This window comes from Acipenser ruthenus, chromosome 23, assembly GCF_902713425.1.
Source record: "Acipenser ruthenus chromosome 23, fAciRut3.2 maternal haplotype, whole genome shotgun sequence".
NCBI lineage: Eukaryota > Metazoa > Chordata > Actinopteri > Acipenseriformes > Acipenseridae > Acipenser > Acipenser ruthenus.
The window spans coordinates 28,822,867-28,843,664 of record NC_081211.1 but is presented as its reverse complement, the minus strand read 5'-3'; the positions used below and the strand labels follow the sequence as shown (position 1 = coordinate 28,843,664).

The following is a 20,798-nucleotide window of genomic DNA, read 5'->3' as shown; positions in this document are numbered from 1 at the left end:
CTCTTAATTGTGAAGAGTTCAAGTTTTATTCTTGCGAGAAAACAAAACAGGCATTTTCGTTGCGCCACATCAATCATTTATTTTATTTTGTGTTGTAATAATGTTATGACTATGTTCCTATTTTCAGCCCTGTTCTTTTTGCATATTGCACATTTATTCGTTTTTTTATTATTACTTCACTGTACTTGTGGGTGGTAGTAACTGGCGCTAATGCACCCAATAGCTCACTCGTACAGTTAATAATGAACCTGCTAACGAGGTACATCAGCAGAGTGACACAGATTATACTACATTGGCTGCAATGGTTTCTACTCTTGTGTCGGTTAGGATGGTTAATAGGAAGCCTGAGTGTTTTAAATGTAAACGTCTTTTAATAATCAATGCGGTTCAATTCAATTGATCTGAAAGCCAGTTGATCTTAATACAACTGCTTAAATAAGAATTATAATATGACAAAAAAGCCCAGGAGGTTCTTTTTTGAATGTACTGTGGCTGGTTAAGGACAGTGCAAAACCATGATGTTGAGATAAATGATCTCAGGATCTAGACGCAACACATTTGTATTTCGATCCCCCCCAGTGAATGTTTTAAATGATGCTGACGTCTAGATCTTTCACTCTTTGGTTCAAGTCAATACAGCCCAGTTGCTCTATTGGAATATCTGGGCAGTAGATGTTACCCACGTGACCCAGGCATTGCCATCTCATCGCATGGTTGATTCTCCACTAAAAGCTCCCTGGCCTCTCTGGGATCAGTCCTCCTTGCCAGTCCTGCCAGTCCTTGCAGAAGCTAAAGAGATCCTGTGAAGCCTCTTCCAGCAGTTACAGCATCAGACCCTGACACGGGACACGCAGGCATTCCCTGCCAGTGCTTCTGCAGTACCAGCTCCGCTTGCATTACAAAGCAGCCCCCTCCATCACTGCATTGTCACAGCAGCGTCTCTAATTATTAACATCAACAGAGAACAATAGCTCTGAACAGACAAGCCACGCTGTTAATGTGTCACCTAGTACACCCTCCCCCCCCACCTCACCTCACATTCACACCACTGCATACCCCCCCACCCCCGAGTTCAGGGTGAGTCTTGGGACAGCCCAGGCCAATGGATAATAATTCATCCCGGCTAATGATCGTCACCATTGTTTCCTCATTCAGCCTCACCGTATGGCGATTCTATTTAGTTAAGTGAATAATAACAAGCGGTTTCATTTGGCGTATGTTGTATAGAAGGCAATGCTACAGATTTTTAATGATTAGATTTCCGGTTTGCATGTTGACCACCAGACTGTGCAATAATTAAGAGCTGTAGGACTTTATCAATGTGCCAGTATTTGTGGACCGTTATAAGAGTATCCATGGGGGTAATCAATAGTAGAATTGAATATCTCACTTCCAAGAGCATCCTGTTTGAGTGGCAGCGGCGTATTGTTACTAAACATGTTCAAAAGCATGACAGTTATTACAAGCAATCCCACTCTTGGGTCAAATCATCCCTCACTAGAACTTCAACCCTTTGCAAAGTACTGGAGGCCTTTACTTTCATTGCATGCAGAAGCAGCTCTGGAGTCAAGGTAGAGGGTGCCAAATCGAGCCCTGAGCCGAGGAACCGTTACATTTCCTGTGCTTTCAGATCTTTCTATTTAAACACTGGCAAGAACCCGCTGAAGCACCCTTAATAATGCCTTTGAATTGAGACCCAGTTATTCCACGGGTACAGTCCACTGTCTGAAAGCCATGGTGTCCATTGTTACAGCAACTAGACACCTCTCCTGTGCATACTTCTCAACTGACCCCCCAGACTGGAGGAGACTCTTAAAAACACCAAGCATCAGTATCTAACATGAACTTCAAAGCTTTCAGAATCAAACAACTCTGACAAAGGGCTCGATCCGATAAAAGATAAGATCATGTGCAGGGGTACACCTTCTTATCTCAGGGGGTGCTTTCTCGGAGTTACAGATATTTATTCTTCATTTCCTCTTCGGGGAAAGAAGGTGAGAGATTTACAGATGACGTCAGATAAGACGTTTCAATCAGATCCATTTTTGTCTTACTCTGTCTTTTTATCTTGTATAGGATACAGCTCAAGGATAGGTCAAGTAGATTAGGAAAACAAAATGTTATCAGAACCTTGTCATTATTAGGTCTGCAGGTCTGAAAGTATTCTATTTAAATAGAAACCCGTGCCCCTCTGGACTGCATTGGAAATCTCTGGACATTATTCGGCAGTATGTAAATGTCATTCATGATGTGAAATATACAGTGAATGTATTTGATTATTCACAGCCCTCTCTCTGTCCCAATCACATTGGCTATGCTTTTACCATGGGAGACTTTAATAAGGGTATACGGTGGGTATGGCTATAAACCAATTTTTGTTTGTGTATAGTAAATACAGAATCTGTATTACATGTTCTCTAGAAATATGTTTTAAATAAATAATGCAACCCCAATCCCTCCCCCAACACACACACACACACACACACACACACTCAAGCTCCCTCATTGACTCACACACACACACTCAAGCTCCCTCATTGACTCACACACACACACACACACACACACACACACACTCAAGCTCTCTCATTGACTCACACAGTATTTTCACTTTTGTTTAAATGCTAGCCCATCTGCAGGCCATTAACACAACAATTAGATAGAATAACACTGTACCAATACAGCCTTCTTCTCATACTAGAACTGCAGCCTGGCCACCACTGTTTGGACAGCCCAGATAAAATGAAGACGCTGGATTTCTCACTGAGACTCGTGTTAGATTTTGATTGCTTTCTTAAGATGAGATCTGCACGGTGCACCAAACCTACTGACACATTGGTAATCCTAGTCATAACCTTGCCTTGCTCTTTATGAAGAAGTGACCAGCAAAGTACACATTCTGATTCTTCAGTGAAATATACCATGTACAGTATACCGGACCGCAATGAACCACAAATATGGATGCACTGAGATAAAGCTTTAGCCCACTTTACAGACATTTCAAAGTCCAAGACTTCCGAAGCTTCTCTAAATCTTTGGTGATTGTATACTTTGGCCAGTGTTTCTTTTATTCTTTGTTTAGCCTATTTAGAAATGTGTGTTTTATTACAGGATACAGCTTTATTACAGACATTTCCTACAAACAGGTTCAAGGTTCCAAGATCGTGTGACTTTTCATGCTGCGGTTGAATAAACCTCCAACAGTCCAGGACAGCGACCTGTACGTCCAACTTTATTAATCTGTCAAGAGAGACCCTTAAAATGAGCACTATTTAAAGTACTCAGAGCTTTGTGCAAAATGGCTCAAATATAAAAATGCATGTCCTTTGTATTAAGCAACGTGTGCATCGCACACTTAGAGAACAGTCAAGATCCAAAGCTGGCTTAAAAGCTCATTTGATGATCATGAAAATAGCCATCTAAAGTTGGCAAAATAAAACCTCTGATTTGCCTGGCAGAAAGAAGAACTGGATAAGATGGAGCCATTGAGAAAGGGGAGAGTGGGGGGAATGGGGGTAACAAAGGAGGCACAGATAATAGGCTTTAACGGGGCATTCAGATTGAAGCAGCCGGAACAAAACGTAGGCCCTTGGATTTAGGAGTGAGTATGATTGGGAGGCGTGAACAGCACGCTGCGTTAATGCTAGCTGGGCGAACCGAGCTTGCTGGGACTGGGGGAGGGGAGGGGGGGGGGGGGCGCTTTTGAAGAGACAGAATGCTTGCTTGTTTGAAGTGGGATCCACAGAACACGGAGAGAGAGAGAGAGGGGGGGGGGGCTTAATCAAGGGTTTCATTAGCCCCATGTCCTGCAGTGACCAAGCAGGGCTCACTGAGAATGCAACTGTCTCAGTCCGATACGGATACAGTGTCACACATTGTCCCACAGCCCAGCCCCAATCTGTTCACTTCCAGCCCTGTGCAGAAACACTGCCCGTGCTGAGATGCACCAGTGTGTGGCGCAGTTGGCTACGCACAAACCCTTCAGCTTTGGAGGCCTAGGCTCAAATCTGGTTTAACCCTACTTCAAAACTAAAAGAGTCAACCTGATCAAAATGTATCAAACCCTCCAAAACATAACATCCAGGTTATTGTTTTTAAAAAAGAGACAGATACCGTAAGATAGGTACCATGAAAAGTATTAAGTATTAGCACCTGTGCATCAACACCTGTCTGCCTGTAGCCAATGACTATTGCTACTCCTAACCCTCCAGAGCTATCACCTGTGTAGCAGCTGATCACATTAGTATGCTTCCCTTCCAATTCAGTCACTGTGTTATCTGAATACAGCATCTCTGTGTTTCTGTGACTTCATTTAGAAAGGTTCACACTCCTGAGATAACCTATCTAAAGGGATTTCACTCACCTGGCTCTCAGCAGCAAGTGTGTGTGCTTTCTTACCTGCCTGTATCTGTATGCATTTCACTTGATCTAGTGGAACAGATAAATACCCTAAATTAATCAGGATGGTGTGACAGTGAAGCTGCCCCCAGTAAACGAGCCCCACAGTGCTGCCTGGTGTGTACTCAGCTGGGGAGGGTTTGACTTGAGGACAAGAAGGGGATAACCTGGATGAAATGAGGTGAGGTGAGGTGAGGTGAGGTGAGGTGAGATGAGATGAGATGAGATGAGATGAGATGAGATGAGATGGGATGGGATGAGATGAGATGAGATGGGATGGGATGGGATGAGATGAGATGAGATGAGATGAGATGAGATGATATGGGACGGGACGGGACGGGACGGGACGAGGCGAGGCGATACGGGACGGGACGGGACAGGACGAGACGAGACGAGGCGAGGCGAGATGATGAGATGGGATGGGATGAGATGAGATGAGATGAGATGGGATGGGATGAGAGGAAATGAGATGAGATGAGATGAGATGAGATGGGATGAGTTGGGATGAGATGAGATGAGATGAGATGAGATATGGTGGGGGGTTTGCTTCTCCAATACAGAGCATTGGGATGGGATGAAATGAGATGGGATGGAATGGGATGAAATGAGATGGGATGGGATGGGATGGGATGGGATGGGATGGGATGAGATGAGGTGAGATGGGATGAGAGGAAATGAGATGAGATGAGATGAGATGAGATGAGATGGGATGAGATGAGGTGAGATGAGATGAGATGAGATGAGATGAGATGAGATGAGATGAGATGGGATGAGATGAGATGAGATGGGATGGGATGAGATGAGATGAGATGGGATGGGATGAAATGAGATGGGATGAGATGAGATGAGATGAGATGAGATGAGATGAGATGGGTTGGAATGAAATGAGATGGGATGGGATGGGATGAGATGAGATGAGATGGGATGGGATGGGATGAAATGAGATGGGATGAGATGAGATGAGATGAGATGAGATGAGATGAGATGAGGTGAGAGGGGATGAGATGAGACGAGATGAGATGAGATGAGGTGAGATGAGATGAGATGAGATGAGATGAGATGAGATGAGATGGGATGAGATGAGATGAGATGGGATGAGATGAGATGAGATGAGATGAGATGAGATGTGGTGGGGGTTTGATTCTCCAATACAGACCATCGCTAATCAATTTCAGCTTTATGAGACAATATCAGGGAAAGAAGCTTTACTATTGTATCACCATGACGACCCTATCTTCTGTTGCCTCCATTCATGGCCAACTTAAACTAACGGTATTGATTCGATCTGGAGCAATTGTCTTCAGGGTCTAGATGGAGGTTTAATTGCTTCAATTAAACAATTTGGAGCAGGATTGGAAGAAAGACCAGGAGTGGAAGGGCCAGCTTTGGACACCCCTGGTTTAGACGTGCAGTCAATCCGAACACACATAAACACATTAATGCTTATTTGTATTTGTTTTTAATAAGCCGTCACATGCCTGAAGCACACATACATCACTCCCCTTTGATTATTTCAGGTTACACTGCAGCACAAACTCTGCAAACATTGCTCTGGTGCAAAGGGTAAATAAAACAAGGGCCAGGTTCGATAGTCCACGTAAAGTTTACACACATCTGAAGTTTTTTTTGTATTATTATTATACTCACAATCACAGTATAAACTTCACACACTCTGCAGGATCATTTAGCCTTTGTCCCTTTGCATAATGAGGGTGGAGAGGTGGGGAGTGAAGGAGGGAATGGTTCGTCCAATCAGAACCATGCACAAGGTGACAGCGAGGCAATCAGAAGGAAATTCCAGAATATAGCCCTTGAAAAAACAGAAGAATTCCAATAGAACCCAAAACAAGATTATATTGCATTAAACAGATTTCCATTAGAACAGTTCTAATGCCTGCACAGTCTTAACAAGGTGGTGAGTAGGCAATAGTGCACAGATACTCTTATTAAAGCTTCCCCTAGTAAAAGCACAGCAACGTGTAATAGAGCACAGTGAAAACAGAGTAAAGCATAGGGAAGCATGAGGTATGGTAAAGCATATGACCATGGGAAAAGCATGGGACAAACTACAAAAATACCATGCAAAAATACTGTGGTAAACTTTTATAAGAGTACTGTATATGACAAATAAAGCTTCATGGCTAAGACTTATTTTTGTGTTTCCTAGTTTTCAAATACAGACATGTTTTTAACTAACTGTGCAGCATGCATGCATTATATACAAGAGAAGCACACACTGTGTGATATATCAGGTCGGTTCACCCACAGACCACTAAACAGGCAGAGAATGTGTTTGTTGGAACCATACCCTGACACCATTGTTTCTAATAGGCACCACCAAGAAAGATATTACCTTTGTCTCAACCATAAAATAATTGTCAGTGACATGAGATCTACTCATGGTGTCTAACTTGTTTAAACGTGATGGGGGAGCACTGCTGGTTTGAGGCTGCTTGCACGGCACCCCTGCACTCCGAGTGAGGGGGGCGGGGGTCTGACTCAGACTGCCGAAGCTCAGACTTCATTTTCAGATTACGCAGATTCAATGTATTAAACGGCGTCCATGATCTCAGCAACCTAATCCTGTTCCCTTTTGTCAGGTTGGAGTACAGCGCTTAGTGGGACATGGCTCTCATTACAGCGGTACGGCCCTTTCTCGGGCTCCTTTCATTTCCTTTAAAGCACTTTATAACTCAGAGCCTGTCACACCAGGGCTCACCATTTGAAGCGGCAGATTTTCTAGTTTTGTTTTGTGTACTTATTTATCCAAGCAGATTAGAGCAGAGTGGTAGCTCTGTAAAGCAGCTGTCAAGGATCTCCAGTGTACTACAGTATGCTCTATGGAATACTGTGTGGACTATACACATGAGCTCCACGTGAATGGTTATATCTGATAGGAACTGTGTCTCCAGTGCAGGGTACTGGCTGGCTGGAGAAGCGATATTGTAAAGCACCATGTCAGGGTCATTCTCAATTCATGTATTTATTGAAGTACTTGCCTGGGAATGCTAGGCAGAGATTGTGTTCTATCATTTCATCCTGCCGATAAGACATACTTCCGAATAAACAGAATAATTCAGTGATCAGCAGCGAAACAGTCATGAGTTACATTTTTCAATAGGCTATAGACAGGATTGGATCATTGTGAAGTAATCAATGTGATCAAAGCGCATTAAACACGTTTCACAATCTGCCTCTGACGACATCCTCACATGAAAAGAATGTATTCACAGGTCTGTATGCAGATCACATCAACAAGACTATAGGAATATTTCAATGATGTGGTCGTTTTATGATCGTCCCTCCTCTCGTTTGTAAACTGTCTTAAGTTCTTATACATAAAACATAAAGCACACGGTGACACGCTTACAAAAAAAATGTATTTTAAAATTGCTACCAGTGTTCTTACATAGGATTCGTTGTTTTCTGGAGCAAGGATCTATAGCTAAATGAATAATCGTGTAGTAATCGCAATGGGAGATTACATGATGTGATACACACGCGTTTATCTTTTTAAATTTCCTATCACGATTTAATGAGACCGAAACCGAGGCGCTATTGTAAGTGACTCTGCAGCAGCAGTTGTGATGCATTGTTCACCCCCTAGTCTCTAAGTCGCTTTGGATAAAAACGTCTGCTAAATGACTCATTAATAATAATAATAATAATAATAATAATAATAATAATAATAATAATAATAATAATAATATGAAAGCACAACATAGACTGTGTAAGTCTACCATTCTTTCCCCACGCAAATAATGATTGGCATTTCGCACCATGCTCCTCAATGCCAAGGCTTTCTATTTTGCGGTTACTTTGCCATTGGTTATATTTCAGTAAACGGGATAACGATGCTCAGATTACACAGCGGGATACATATCCTTCATACGTGTCATACTGCTGCAGTTTCTGGAAAGAAAGCGTTGGATACTATTTGGTTGCACAAGTTTAAAAGTGTGTGCGTCGTTTTAGATATTTAGATATAGCTGTTTAATTTGACTATATATATATTTGCAAATATTTTGTAGAGATTCTTCTTTATTATAAAGTACAAATGTTGGAGCCTTATATATATTTAAAAAATAATAATTATACAGGCATGAAATAGCTAATGTTCATTAATACCAATGTAAAAGAATCGGCTAACAGTCGGCTAATTCCAGTGTGAATGGGGCTGGTTGTACGGAGAGGTGCATTTGGGGGGGGGGTAGAAGGATTTGGTTCTAGGGGGCGTGGCTGTGACCAGACCCCCTCCCGTCGTTCTCGCTCTTTATAGCCTATTGTTGTTGTGCTTCTACTCATAGTCCCACGGCAAGAACGCCGGAGCTGTGTAACCGGAGAGTCGCTAATTGAGATTTACAAATGCTCCAGTTTCCGTGAGGACAAATCATTAGAGAACGGGCAGAGCATCAGAGAAGCAAGCATGCACAGATAGCGTTACAAAACAACCAAAAAAACACGAGGTATATACAGATTAGCATAGCAACACCAAACCGAGCACTTTCCCGTTTATAAACGGAACGAGGGTTGTCTTTATATTTTGCTTACATCAGACTACAGAGAAATTAGTCAGAAATCAAGAAGCAGCAGCGTCGGTGTGCTATTAGGATAAGTGGACACTCGCTGGACTTTGTGCAGACCAGTTTATACCGTCCACCCCCTGCTCTTCTCGGGACTGGAGACGCCACGAAGCCGAGCAGCGATCTATTGTTGTGGATATCTGTATTAAACTCGAGCCGCGGCGCACAGCTCTCCTCTCCGTGGGACACGATTCCAGAGGGTCGCGTATTCATTTTTTGTTTGAACAGAAATCATAACCAAAAAAAGGATTGTGGAGAAAATACGAATGTTGTGGGAATAAGTCAAGGACCAGCGAAGGAAATAACCGTCTTCCAGGGCTGAAATGGGGAAGCCAACTTGTGTACATTAAAGAAACGCTGTTTAGGATTGACCTTGCAGAGCAGTGTGGAGACCAGCATCAGGGAGTCTAATAAGGGTAAGGACGTTATCACCTCGCCTTAATGGAGCGCATTGTTTCGATTTATATAAGCAGGTAACCCTATCTATGCCTACAACTAAGCTGTTTACAAAAATATAGAATATACTCTGGATAAAAAGTGATTTAGTGTTGGAGACCAAAAACATATACAGTAATGCACATATATATGTCGGCTGTGGCATATATTCGGCTTGTTCTGTTTAATACATTTTAGATTGGTGGTGGTGGTGATGATGCTAATAATAATAATAATAATAATAATAATAATAATGCATATTAAAGTTCTTTTAAGAAGCAGGCCCGGTTTAAAATGGTTCCGAGCCCGTGTTTAATTGTACGTGGGTTCATGTTTAATTCTAGGTCTCCTTGGCAGTTTGGAGCGGGGTCTCAAGTGGCCCGGCTAATTTTGTTTCAATGAAATTCTAGAGTCCTGATGCTGCATAGTCTAGGGGCGCGTACGCAACCCCGCACCGACTCCACAGTGCTTTCGCTTAGATAGTCTAGCTCCTTTTTGATTAGATATCTACCGTGTCACCAAAGGGCAGCATCGGATAGATTCCATAGTTTTATAATGCATAATAATGATATTATTAGTAGTGGTATTATGTACGATACTATGACAATTCTAAATAAATAAATATTCTCCAATTTGTATTCCACCAGTGAAGTGGTGTGCATATATGTTAATAATAATAATATTATTATTATTATTATTATTATTATTATTATTATTATTGTTATTGTTATTGTGTCCAATACAAGATAACGTAGCACCCTGTCAGCATCTATAGGTCATTTTCAAAGGTTTTTTTTTTTTCTGAAAACACAGTTGTTAATCATTCACAGGTACCCCCACCCCCTAATCACACGCACACACATATATATATGAATGGATACCCGGCGCATAAGAATACGTTCAGTGGGTGATTGATTAATACGGAGATTAACAGTGTAGCGGCGGAGTCGCAAGGACGCAGATGCTCGCATTATCTGTGCTGTTTGCATTGAGTTAAACTTTAACCAGTGGTACTTAACGACAAAACTGCCATTGGCTGTGATGTACAAAGCCTTTAAAACTCAAGTTGTAGATTATTTTAAGCGGGGAAAATGTGGGAATTGTACGCTTGGATATTGTCGGATTTTTTTTTAGTAGTAGTTTATTTTTATTTATTTTTTACAGTGGTTTGTGTACATTTAAATCCAAAATTTAGATCCATAATAGAATAATGAAATTCATAGTTGTAAGGGAGGCATCCTTTTTATAACAGGTAAAATGAATGTGCGTCTAATACCGTACAGATAGAGAACGCTGCTTTGATTAATTGGTGCGAATGGAGTGTTGATTACTTAACGCGAGAGATTTCACAGTCGCTGCTAAACTGCGAATGCACCGCTCAAGAGAGGCGCTCCTATTGGGAATAATCGGCGATGACTGTGAGCCCAATCAAACCTGCACGTGTGCGTTATTAAAAATGTGCGCGTTTTTGAAGCGGGATGGGGTTGGCTCAGGTTCCTTGTAAAAACATAAACCCCGCTACTCGACTGGCGCCTGTGCACGGCTGCCGTCCCTAAAACAGAATAAATATACAATCCAAAAAAAAAAAAAAAAGTTCAGAAAGCAAGTTCACATAGACCAGCACTGTTCTCCTCCCCCCACACCCTTGCCACTTGAAGAACGATGTAAACATGCTTATCTTTAACCACGATGGAGGTTATCTTTTTTCAGAGGGGGAGTGCAGTGCTAAGAAAGTAAGAAGCGCTGTTTGGGGGGGTGGAAGAAAGGGGAGAGGAGAGGAGCAGATGGTGCCTGCCACAAGCTTAGCTCTGTGTTCGTGCCTGTGTTGTTGAAGGTAGAAGTATGGGGAAAGCACTTCTAAAAACTAACACAGCTGATGCAAACTAACTTTTAATAGCAGTGTGCCAATGCTAAAACTGGAGCGAACTCTTAAACATAGTGGATTTTTTTGCAGTTGTGCAGTGCACATTAACACATGTATATGCTGTAATACCTACGCTGAGCGAATATCCCCACCCCTATCAAATAATAATCTGTTTCAATAAGGCAGCACTGTTCATCCTGAAGCATGTTATGACAACACGAAAAAAAAACCCTAGTAAATTTGGGGGGGGGGGGGGGGGGTTAATTACAGGATACATTGTGTTTTCTGTTTAAATTCTTGTGGAAGATTTAATATTTATTTTCCCTAGGATTTTTGGAGGGAGTGCTGGGGTGTGCAGTTAACTTGTCCATGCTGGGACCCTGAATGAAGCCAGCTTTCACTGACTGCTTTTGGTAGCCCCCCCCCCCTCCCCCCTCTGTGGGAAGATGAAGACTGTTTGCAAGCTGTGCCTCCTCTTCCTCACCCTGGCTGTAGCTGTGCTGGCAGACTCGATGCATCCAGGAGATCCCAGAATGAAAGGTAGGCGTGGTCTCGCATCTGCATTCATATGCGATACCAGTTGTACCAGTTGGAAGGTGCGTTTGGTTCGATTAGGTTAAAAACGCTGAAGCTGATCACGGTGTAGCAGGGGATGGAAGATCAAGTGGTGATGTAATCCCTCTTTGGAAAGAGATCTGGATGATAACAGTGTTACTCGAGCCCGCCAAGCCCCTGGGTGTGGAAGTTAAGATGTGCCTGTCCCAGTGCCAGCAAGGAGGGGAGACAGCTGAGCAGGGGAAGGCAGATGTGGGGGGCTGAGATAGAAACTCCAGGAAGGGAAATGTTGGTGAGAAAGCATTTTGTCCCCTCATGTGAGCTGGAATCTTGCTGTTTGTTTTTTTTTGTTTAATAGTTATTCTGAAATACTGTTTTTGAATTCATCTGGAAGTAATTTCAGAAATAGAACTCAAAGGCCAGGTCTGAATAGGTAGCTGCTGTTTCAACAAAGCCCTTTGTGTTCTGTTTTCTTATTATGATTTTTCTTTAATCTGAGTTGTAAACTTGGCTCCCACTTTCCCAAGGATAAGAAGCCGGTCTGGTTTCGAGTAACAGTTAGCGAGGGAAAACAATGTGCTATTGAGCCCCTGCCAGGAGAAATTAAAGGCATTTACAGGAGACAGCGATTGCAAAGGCAGAGTTACCTACTAAAAACATTTAAAAGCCCGAATTCAAAGAAAAAGGTTGCCCTTGGGATATCATCCAGAAAACAGAGGTGGCATGGAATACTCAGCAAGGTTTGAAGCAGCAGTGATAACACGTTTTAGAATAAGTGTTTATCTGTTAGCCAGGAGAGCTGTGCAGAAACCCTGGCTGTGCACAGACTCTGCTTTTGTTAAAGCTGTACAGAGGCTGTGTTCCCAATTGTAATTAGTAAGGGGGTGAAACTATTAAATTAAAGGGCATTCATATGCAGCAACGCATGGGAACTTGACTTGCAAGCTCTGGGCTTGGTTTGGTTATTTTTGCTATCCATTTCCTTCTCCTTTATGTACGTGGTGTGATGTAACGGGTCCCTCTGAGGTCGAAGCCAGGTCAGTGCCCTGGATAGGACTTGACAAGTTCATTAGTGTTTACATGCAGCAGTAGGGGGTGCAGGAGGCCTCCTCTCTGCATTTTGGGTGGCTTTTGGCTCACTGGCACAGAGGAGAGCAGTTCTAATTGCTGCACCTTGCACTGGCTAGATGTGGGGCAAACTGACACTCTCTATCTTTATTCTTCTTGTTTTTATGGGAAAGAAATGCTGCCAAGCTGTCGGTACCAAAGAGCAGATCAGGGCTTTCTTCGTAGAAGGATGAAAAAGATTATATAAGCAGGTGAAAGGCTTGTTTTGAGAGAGGCGAGAGGTCAGTGGACCTTGGTCTGCCGCAATCCATTTTCCCCCATCATTCATTCCTTTTACACAAACCAAACCAGCATATGGAAAGTAAGGGATTCTGGACAGGAAACTAGGACTGCATTCACCCATAAAACCCACAGGAAGCAATTTGTGAGGAAATTAGTCTAGAGGTTTTTTTTTCTTCAGTTATTTACATAAAAACTGAAATGCCTGCATGCATAATGCTAGAGGACATTAATATTGATGGCTTGATTTAATTTGTCCCCCCCCCCCCCTCATTATTAGAGCATTCCCGATCCCTTCTGCAGCCGGGTTTCCCTGCTAACAGCACCGCGACGGCAGGCAGCACCGTGAAGCTGATCTGCCAAGTCTACAGGACAGGCAAGATGCAGCTGCAGTGGCTCAAACACGTTGAGAGGAACGGGAGCCGCGTAGGGCCTCATGGTCTCCCTTATGTCCAGGTCCTAAAGGTGAGAACATCACTTGTTAGTGAGCTGGGCTGATTTGTGCTGACTATTTTCTTTTATATCTTTGAAATATATAATTTATTTTTTCTAACTCCATTTTGCTTCCTTTTATCTAGTCGGCTTATATGAACACCTCTAAGGTGGATGTCCTGCTCCTGCCCAATGTCACGTTCGAAGATGCTGGACAGTACACCTGCCTGGTTGGAAACTCTGTCGGACTTATTTCCCACCAGTCAGCCTGGCTCGCGGTCATACCAGGTAAGCTTAAATTATTAAGACGGGTTACATAACTGGAGAGAGAGATGAGGGATATAATGCATGCAGGGATTAAAGGCTGGAGAGTTCTGGCTCCTAGTCCCTGGCTCTCATCATCCAATACCTTCTCATAAATAAGTTTCCGTGCTGCTGGGGGGTGGAGGGGGCGGGGTTTAGAAGCCTCGGAGTCCCATCATGCTGAGACATGTTAATTCAAGTCTTTGTCCGCTTGTCAGGCTGTTTGTCCCACAATCCCCTGCAGAGCCTCTGTCTCTCTGAGGATCACTGTTTATGTTTTGGAGTTCAAAGGGTACCAGGAGTTTAAAGGTCATGCATTAGGTGTGGGTGGGTGGGAGGGGGGGGGGGGGGGTCAACATATTTGTTACATATTTTACTTATTCAGTCAATATGCAATCCATTCCTACTTTTTTGTTCTTGCTCTGACAGGGTTTTCTGGAGCCCAGGCTGAAGAAACTGCAGAGCACTTCCTGTTGGACCAAGGCGACGTGCTCAAACTGACCTGTGAGACCAACCGGACCGTGGGCATCAACTGGTACAAGGAGGCGGTCCGCGTCCAGACTGGCGACCGGGTGCAGATCAGACCCAGCGTTCTGGAAATCACCGACGTGACTTACGAAGACTCTGGTCTCTACCTGTGCGTAGTGCGTGGCACAGGCGAAGTCCTGCAGAACTTTACTATTACTGTCATAGGTAAGGCGTCGCACCTTCAAAATATACCTGTAATACTTCACAGCTCAAATCAACAAAACTTCACTTTTTCTACAGCCCATTGCAAAATGATAGTTTATTCATTTTCCATTTGTTTTGTGTTTTTTTTTTTTTTTTTTTTTTTAAATAGACTCCTTTGCGTCGGGCAATGATGATGATGAAGACAGCGGTTTGGAGGATGAAGCCACAGAATCGGACGATGAACGCGTCTTCTTCAACAGAGGTGGGTCCTCTGACTATGACCGCTTTATTTTCTCCTTTGTTTGCTTGATGACCTTGTCTTCAAGCCTTTTATTGTGTTGTCACTACCGCTGCGGTTCTAGAGAAAGCCCAGCCAAGCAGAAAGATTGTTGACTTTTGGCCCCCCACGCCCATTGTGCAACGTATCTAAAGAGTCCCGTCCCCCTCCCCCAGTCTCCCTCCCTGCATTGTACTGAGACAAGAGCTGAGATGTGAGCACCTTCATCAAATAGTCACACCGGCTTTATTTTTTTGTGTAAAGCAGATGTTTCTCACTGGGGTACCTAGAGGAGAACCTGCTTACTGCAGATAGCAGAAACTACTTTTTGCCATAAACCCTTCTCTTGAAGCATGTTTATACAGTAAACAAAACCTTTAAATAACTGAAGGCTTGCAACCAAAAATAAACAGAAGTCTGGCTGTGCCCCTCCTGATGCCCTTGCTACAGACTGCTGGCTGCATTCCAGTACAAATTGGCCGCATCCGTGTATATAGCTTAATTAGTCTGGCAGTAAGAGAAGAGGGGGAGAGGGGCAGGTCCTAAACTTTCCTCTTTGCTACTGGTTTAGTAGAAGATGTTCCCTGAGGCGTTGTATGCACCCTCTATCTGCCTGCTCCCTTGCCCAGGTGCAGTGTTCTCAGTTTTTTAATCTTGCTTGTTTTTCTCTTGGCAGCACCTTACTGGACACACACTCAGAGAATGGAGAAGAAGCTGCATGCAGTTCCAGCTGGGAACACAGTGAAGTTCCGCTGCCCCGCGATGGGCAGCCCCATGCCATCCATCCGCTGGCTGAAGAACGGGCGCGAATTCCGAGGGGAGCACCGCATCGGGGGCATCAAGGTAGGCTGGGGTGGACTGCGTTTGAAATTACAGCATTTGTAGCTCTTGGGAATGTAGTGAGGGTTAACAAGCATTGCCGTTGATTCCTTTTGCGAAGGTTTTTAATGGTGATCTTTTTTTTCTGCCTTTCAGTTACGGCATCAGCACTGGAGCTTGGTGATGGAAAGCGTGGTGCCTTCAGACAGGGGCAACTACACATGTGTGGTAGAGAACAAGTACGGAGTCATCTTCCACAGCTACATCCTAGACGTACTGGGTAAGAGCTCCACTCCACTCCCTGTTCAGCTTCCCACCAGAATTAGCTTTTCGTTTCTTAGAATTGCAATACGTTCACGTGGTCTCAAGCTTGATTTTTATGCCTATAAATGAGTAGTAAATTGCAGTGTTTGTTTCAAATTCAATGTATTTGTGTTTGCCCCAGAGCGTTCCCCACACCGGCCCATCCTGCAGGCAGGTTTGCCAGCTAACACCACTGCGGTGCTGGGAAGCGACGTGGAGCTCTACTGCAAAGTCTACAGCGACGCCCAGCCGCACATCCAGTGGCTCAAGCACATCGAGAAGAACGGCAGCCACTACGGGCCTGACGGCTATCCCTACGTCATGGTCCTGAAGGTGGGAATCAGTACTCCTTCCGTTACGGGTTACTGCACTGCACTGCACTGCACTGCACTGCACTGCACTGCAAGGATGGAAATAAGACTCCTGCTGCACAGCAGCATAGCAGATTTACCTATTCCAGGTTTTACTCTGCCGAAGAGCATAGGCAACAAGCTCAGGTGTCTCTGATTAAACTTGTAGTAAAAATAACAATGGATCATACTGCTATGTAATGGGAGTCTTATTTCCATCCCTGTACTGTATATTCCTTGTATAAATGCAAGTTATAAAAACTGGTTTTCTTTTGCAGACAGCTAGTGTTAACACCTCTGAGATGGAGGTCCTGTATCTTCCCAACGTCACCTACAAAGACGCTGGCGAGTACACCTGTCTGGCCGGGAACTCCATTGGGATCTCCTTCCAATCTGCCTGGCTCACCGTCATACCAGGTAAGCTTAGCTTAAACCAGGTGACTCGGGACGCCAGCAAGCCTGGCTGGTTAGAGTCAAGGGGACTGGGTGGTATATTAAAGCGCCATTGTGTTTCGCTCTCTCTTTTCAGAGGAGGAGCTAGAACTAGAGATTGACATGACCGAGACCAAGTACACCGACATCATCATCTACGCCTCGGGCTCGCTGGCCGTCGTCATGGCGATCGTGATTGTGGTGCTGTGCCGCATGCAGTCTAGTCCAAACAAGGAGCCCTTCGAAGTCCTGCCAGTGCAGAAACTCAGCAAGTTCCCCCTCCGCAGACAGGTATGTTGAACTGCAGCTGTGCAATATGGGGAGGAAGAAGGAAAGGTCATAGAAAAGAGAGACTAACTGAAGCGTGTTCTTGCATTGACACCTGCTCTCCTGCGTTCTCCCTCCACAGTACTCTCTAGACTCCAACTCTTCCGGCAAGTCGAGTGCTTCGCTCATGAGGGTCGCCCGTCTGTCGTCCAGCTGCACCCCCATGCTGGCTGGGGTCATGGAGTTCGAGCTGCCCCTTGACCCCATCTGGGAATTCCCGCGGGACAAGTAAGTGCTGGATTTTCTTTCATGCAACCTTTTTGTCACAACAACAAAAGCAACATCCTCCAATTTCAATTGCATTTGGTGTTCTTGGCATGTTCTTAACTGTGCTGATTTTGTATTCATTTTGTTTTCTAGCTTGGTCCTGGGAAAGCCTCTTGGTGAGGGATGCTTTGGTCAGGTAGTCAGAGCAGAAGCTTATGGGATGAGCAAGGAGACTCCTGAGCAGCCCAGCACTGTAGCGGTCAAGATGCTGAAAGGTACGAGCTCCACTCTCTCTGTCTCGGCTGTTCATTATATTTGCAACTCATTCCAATTTGTTGCACATTTCGTCTTGGATGTAAACTAATACTATGATTCATTTTGCTTTCTGAAGATGATGCCACAGATAAAGACTTGTCTGACCTGATCTCTGAAATGGAGTTGATGAAGGTGATGGACAAACACAAGAACATCATTAACCTCTTGGGGGTCTGCACCCAGGACGGGCCGCTCTACGTGCTTGTGGAGTACGCCTCCAAAGGCAGCCTGCGCGAGTACCTGAGGGCACGACGCCCCCCGGGCATGGACTACACCTTTGACGTCACCAAGGTGCCCGAGGAACAGCTCACCTTCAAGGACCTGCTGTCCTGCGCTTACCAGGTAGCGCGGGGCATGGAGTACCTGGCGTCCAAACGAGTAAGTACCAGTCGCCCCTGCAAACCCCTCCCACCGTCCCGGATAGCCTGCCTCTGAGGGAGTGTGTGAGAGCAGAGTCGCCTGGTTAAATAAGTGTTTCAGTTCGTTAAGTCCTTCAGTCAGGCAGTAAGTGGGTTAGTCATCCTTGAAAGGTGTTTGTACAGGCTAGCCCATTCTGACAGGTGGAATGATGGCTTGACAGCTCCCATCTGGTAACAGGACCTCTTTCCCTGTGTAAATATTTCAATAAATCTGTAAGCAAACAGAAGTGGCCCTGAGCCCAAGAGTCAATCCAAACAGTCTAACCACTGACCTACTTGAGAAACTTTCTGTGCCTCGGCCCATTTGGTAGTTTGTCTTCAGCATCTCTTTTGGGCTTATTTATTTGCTCTTCCTTTTTTGTATTTTAACATTTGTTTTCAATTTTTTTTTTTTTTTTTTTTAGTGTATTCACCGAGATCTCGCTGCTAGGAACGTTCTGGTAACTGAAGATAACGTCATGAAGATTGCTGATTTCGGCTTGGCGAGAGGAGTCCATCAAATTGATTACTACAAAAAAACAACCAACGTGAGTACCCCTGTCCTTTCCATTGATTATGAACAGTGTTAGGAAAGTTATGGACTTGTGACAGTTGACGCTCAGCTGCGGAAGTTTGCAGCTTTAATGTTTTTGAAGACAGCCCTTTGATGTGCGGTCCCTGATTGACAGGGTGTCTGATGGGAGGTAATTGGGAGGGCGCGGATCAGAAGGAGGGCTGTCGCAGGATGTCGGCTCCTGTGAGCAGCTGTCCACTCACTGGCTTTTTGTTTTTTCTATTGCAGGGGCGCTTGCCAGTGAAATGGATGGCACCAGAAGCCTTGTTTGACAGAGTCTACACGCACCAGAGCGACGTGTAAGTGCAGCTAATTGCATCAAATGTGCCGACCAGACCGGCTGATGCTTTGGATTCCTCTTTAGCCCCCACCCCTTTGCACATTGTTGAAATTAGGCTTAAAATGTGAAATATGGGAGCATTCGGAGAATTCAGGCAAACCAGCGCTGGGAAAGGGCATGTTAATATTAAAGGGTGTTTCTGTAGATAACAGTTTGAGATTCAGTTTAAAAGATGCATGGAATCTAAAACTTCCCATGCTGCAAGTTGGCTCATTTCTTAATTGTATTCCCCTTGTGTTTCCGCAGCTGGTCTTTTGGGGTGCTGATGTGGGAGATCTTCACTCTGGGGGGGTCCCCCTACCCAGGAATCCCAGTGGAGGAACTTTTCAAGCTTCTGAAGGAAGGGCACCGAATGGACAAGCCGTCCAACTGCACACATGAGCTGTGAGTCTACATATCCACACCTGCATGCCTTGTCATTTCATCAGCGATGGAAACGGTGACTGGAACGTGTTATTAACTGTCTCTGTTTCCTTTGACAGGTACATGCTGATGAGTGAGTGCTGGCACGCTGTACCCACACACAGACCCACTTTCAAACAGCTGGTGAACGAACTGGACAGGATACTGGCCTCCATTTCAGATGAGGTAAGAGGAAAGGATATATATGGGTAGAGTTGCATATGTAGCTATTATTATTATTATTATTATTATTATACGCTGCCTTAGATTAATCCTGCAGTTTTCATAAAGGAACCTGTGTTTTTGTGCACAGATAAAGATGTAAGCCACAAGTCTCCTTGACTTGGAAGCTAGAAATGAACAACTATAAAAGAGGAGTCTTTTGTCACTTCAGTGGCTTCTTGCTAGTTAATGATCTGGTAAAGCTGAACTCGATGTAAGTGTACTAATTGGTGATTGTTCTTCTCCCCCCCCCCCCAGTATTTGGACCTCTCAACCCCATTTGAGCAGTACTCTCCTTCCTGTGAGGACACCTCAAGCACCTGTTCCTCGGACAATGATTCAGTCTTTACCCATGATGCCACGTTGACAGACCCCTGTCTCCTTGGTTACCATGACATCGGATCTAGGATAAGGACCTGACAATACTTTTTATATTTTTTTAATCTTTTAAAAAAAACAACAAACTATAATTTTTTTAAACTGTTTAATGTCTGGTTCAGGGCATTAAATAAGAAAGGTGTTATTGCTTTAAGAGGCAGAAGAAGAAGGAGAAAAAAACTAAATAACTTTTATCCAAAAAAGGACATTTCCAGGATGGAAGTGCTGACGATTGTTCCAGCGGTTGCCATGGTGACGCGTTCTAAATGGCCAAAGTTTTAGTTTTAAAAGCCTTGAAATAAAATAGGTAGAGTTCCAAGACCAGTGGCTATTTCATTGGCAGAAGAAGAACAAATTGAAATATATTTTGATATGAAACACAAGTCTGCAGCCATTGTGAATTATAAATATATATAGAATATATAGATGAATATTCTCCAATCTGATATTTTAAGTGTTGATCTCAGGACCTCTTGTTACGCATTGCTATAGTGCTTGACCTCCTGTGAATAATTTAATATAAATATTTTTTATGTACAAATCTTTTTTTTTTATAAATTATTTTCGGACGAGATGATGAGGTAAAGAAATAATTGTAACGTTAACAGCATTTTTTTAGTAAGATGAAAATGTTTTAACTATGCCGCCTTTGCCAACCAAATAACAAAGAAAAGTTGTTTATTTTACAAATAACGGTACCTGTATAAAAGCAATACAAAATAAAACTTATTGTAACAAAATACAGATTGTTTTTTACGTCTTAATGTGCATTAATGTCCAACATGAAAAGATCTGCCAAAACGTTAAGCAATAATCCACTATAAGATCATATACAGTATAGCTGGGAATGTGCCTGACTTGCACA

The 20,798-nt window shown here is 43.8% G+C and overlaps 1 protein-coding gene across 1 annotated transcript; it reads left to right on the top strand.

Annotated features, from left to right (window-relative positions):
- Positions 1–8,675: 8,675 nt before the first annotated feature.
- On the top strand, positions 8,676–20,693 carry LOC117413366 (fibroblast growth factor receptor 4-like). The gene is made up of 19 exons (XM_058997173.1): positions 8,676–9,397; positions 11,609–11,820; positions 13,463–13,647; positions 13,761–13,902; positions 14,347–14,610; positions 14,759–14,851; positions 15,543–15,709; positions 15,842–15,965; positions 16,131–16,321; positions 16,617–16,755; positions 16,868–17,061; positions 17,180–17,325; positions 17,458–17,579; positions 17,696–17,997; positions 18,443–18,565; positions 18,820–18,890; positions 19,178–19,315; positions 19,414–19,519; positions 19,814–20,693. Exons 2-19 carry the CDS (start codon positions 11,727–11,729, stop codon positions 19,973–19,975), a joined length of 2,763 nt encoding a protein of 920 aa, XP_058853156.1. The 5' UTR covers positions 8,676–9,397; positions 11,609–11,726; the 3' UTR covers positions 19,976–20,693.
- Positions 20,694–20,798: the final 105 nt, after the last annotated feature.

Coding starts and splice junctions, on each gene's coding strand:
- LOC117413366 (XM_058997173.1), top strand. CDS start 11,727: ATGAAGACTGTTTGCAAGCTGTGCCTCCTCTTCCTCACCCTGGCTGTA. Junction 16,322..16,616: donor CCTACGTCATGGTCCTGAAG/GTGGGAATCAGT, acceptor TTTCTTTTGCAG/ACAGCTAGTGTTAACACCTC. Junction 18,566..18,819: donor ACTACAAAAAAACAACCAAC/GTGAGTACCCCT, acceptor TTTCTATTGCAG/GGGCGCTTGCCAGTGAAATG.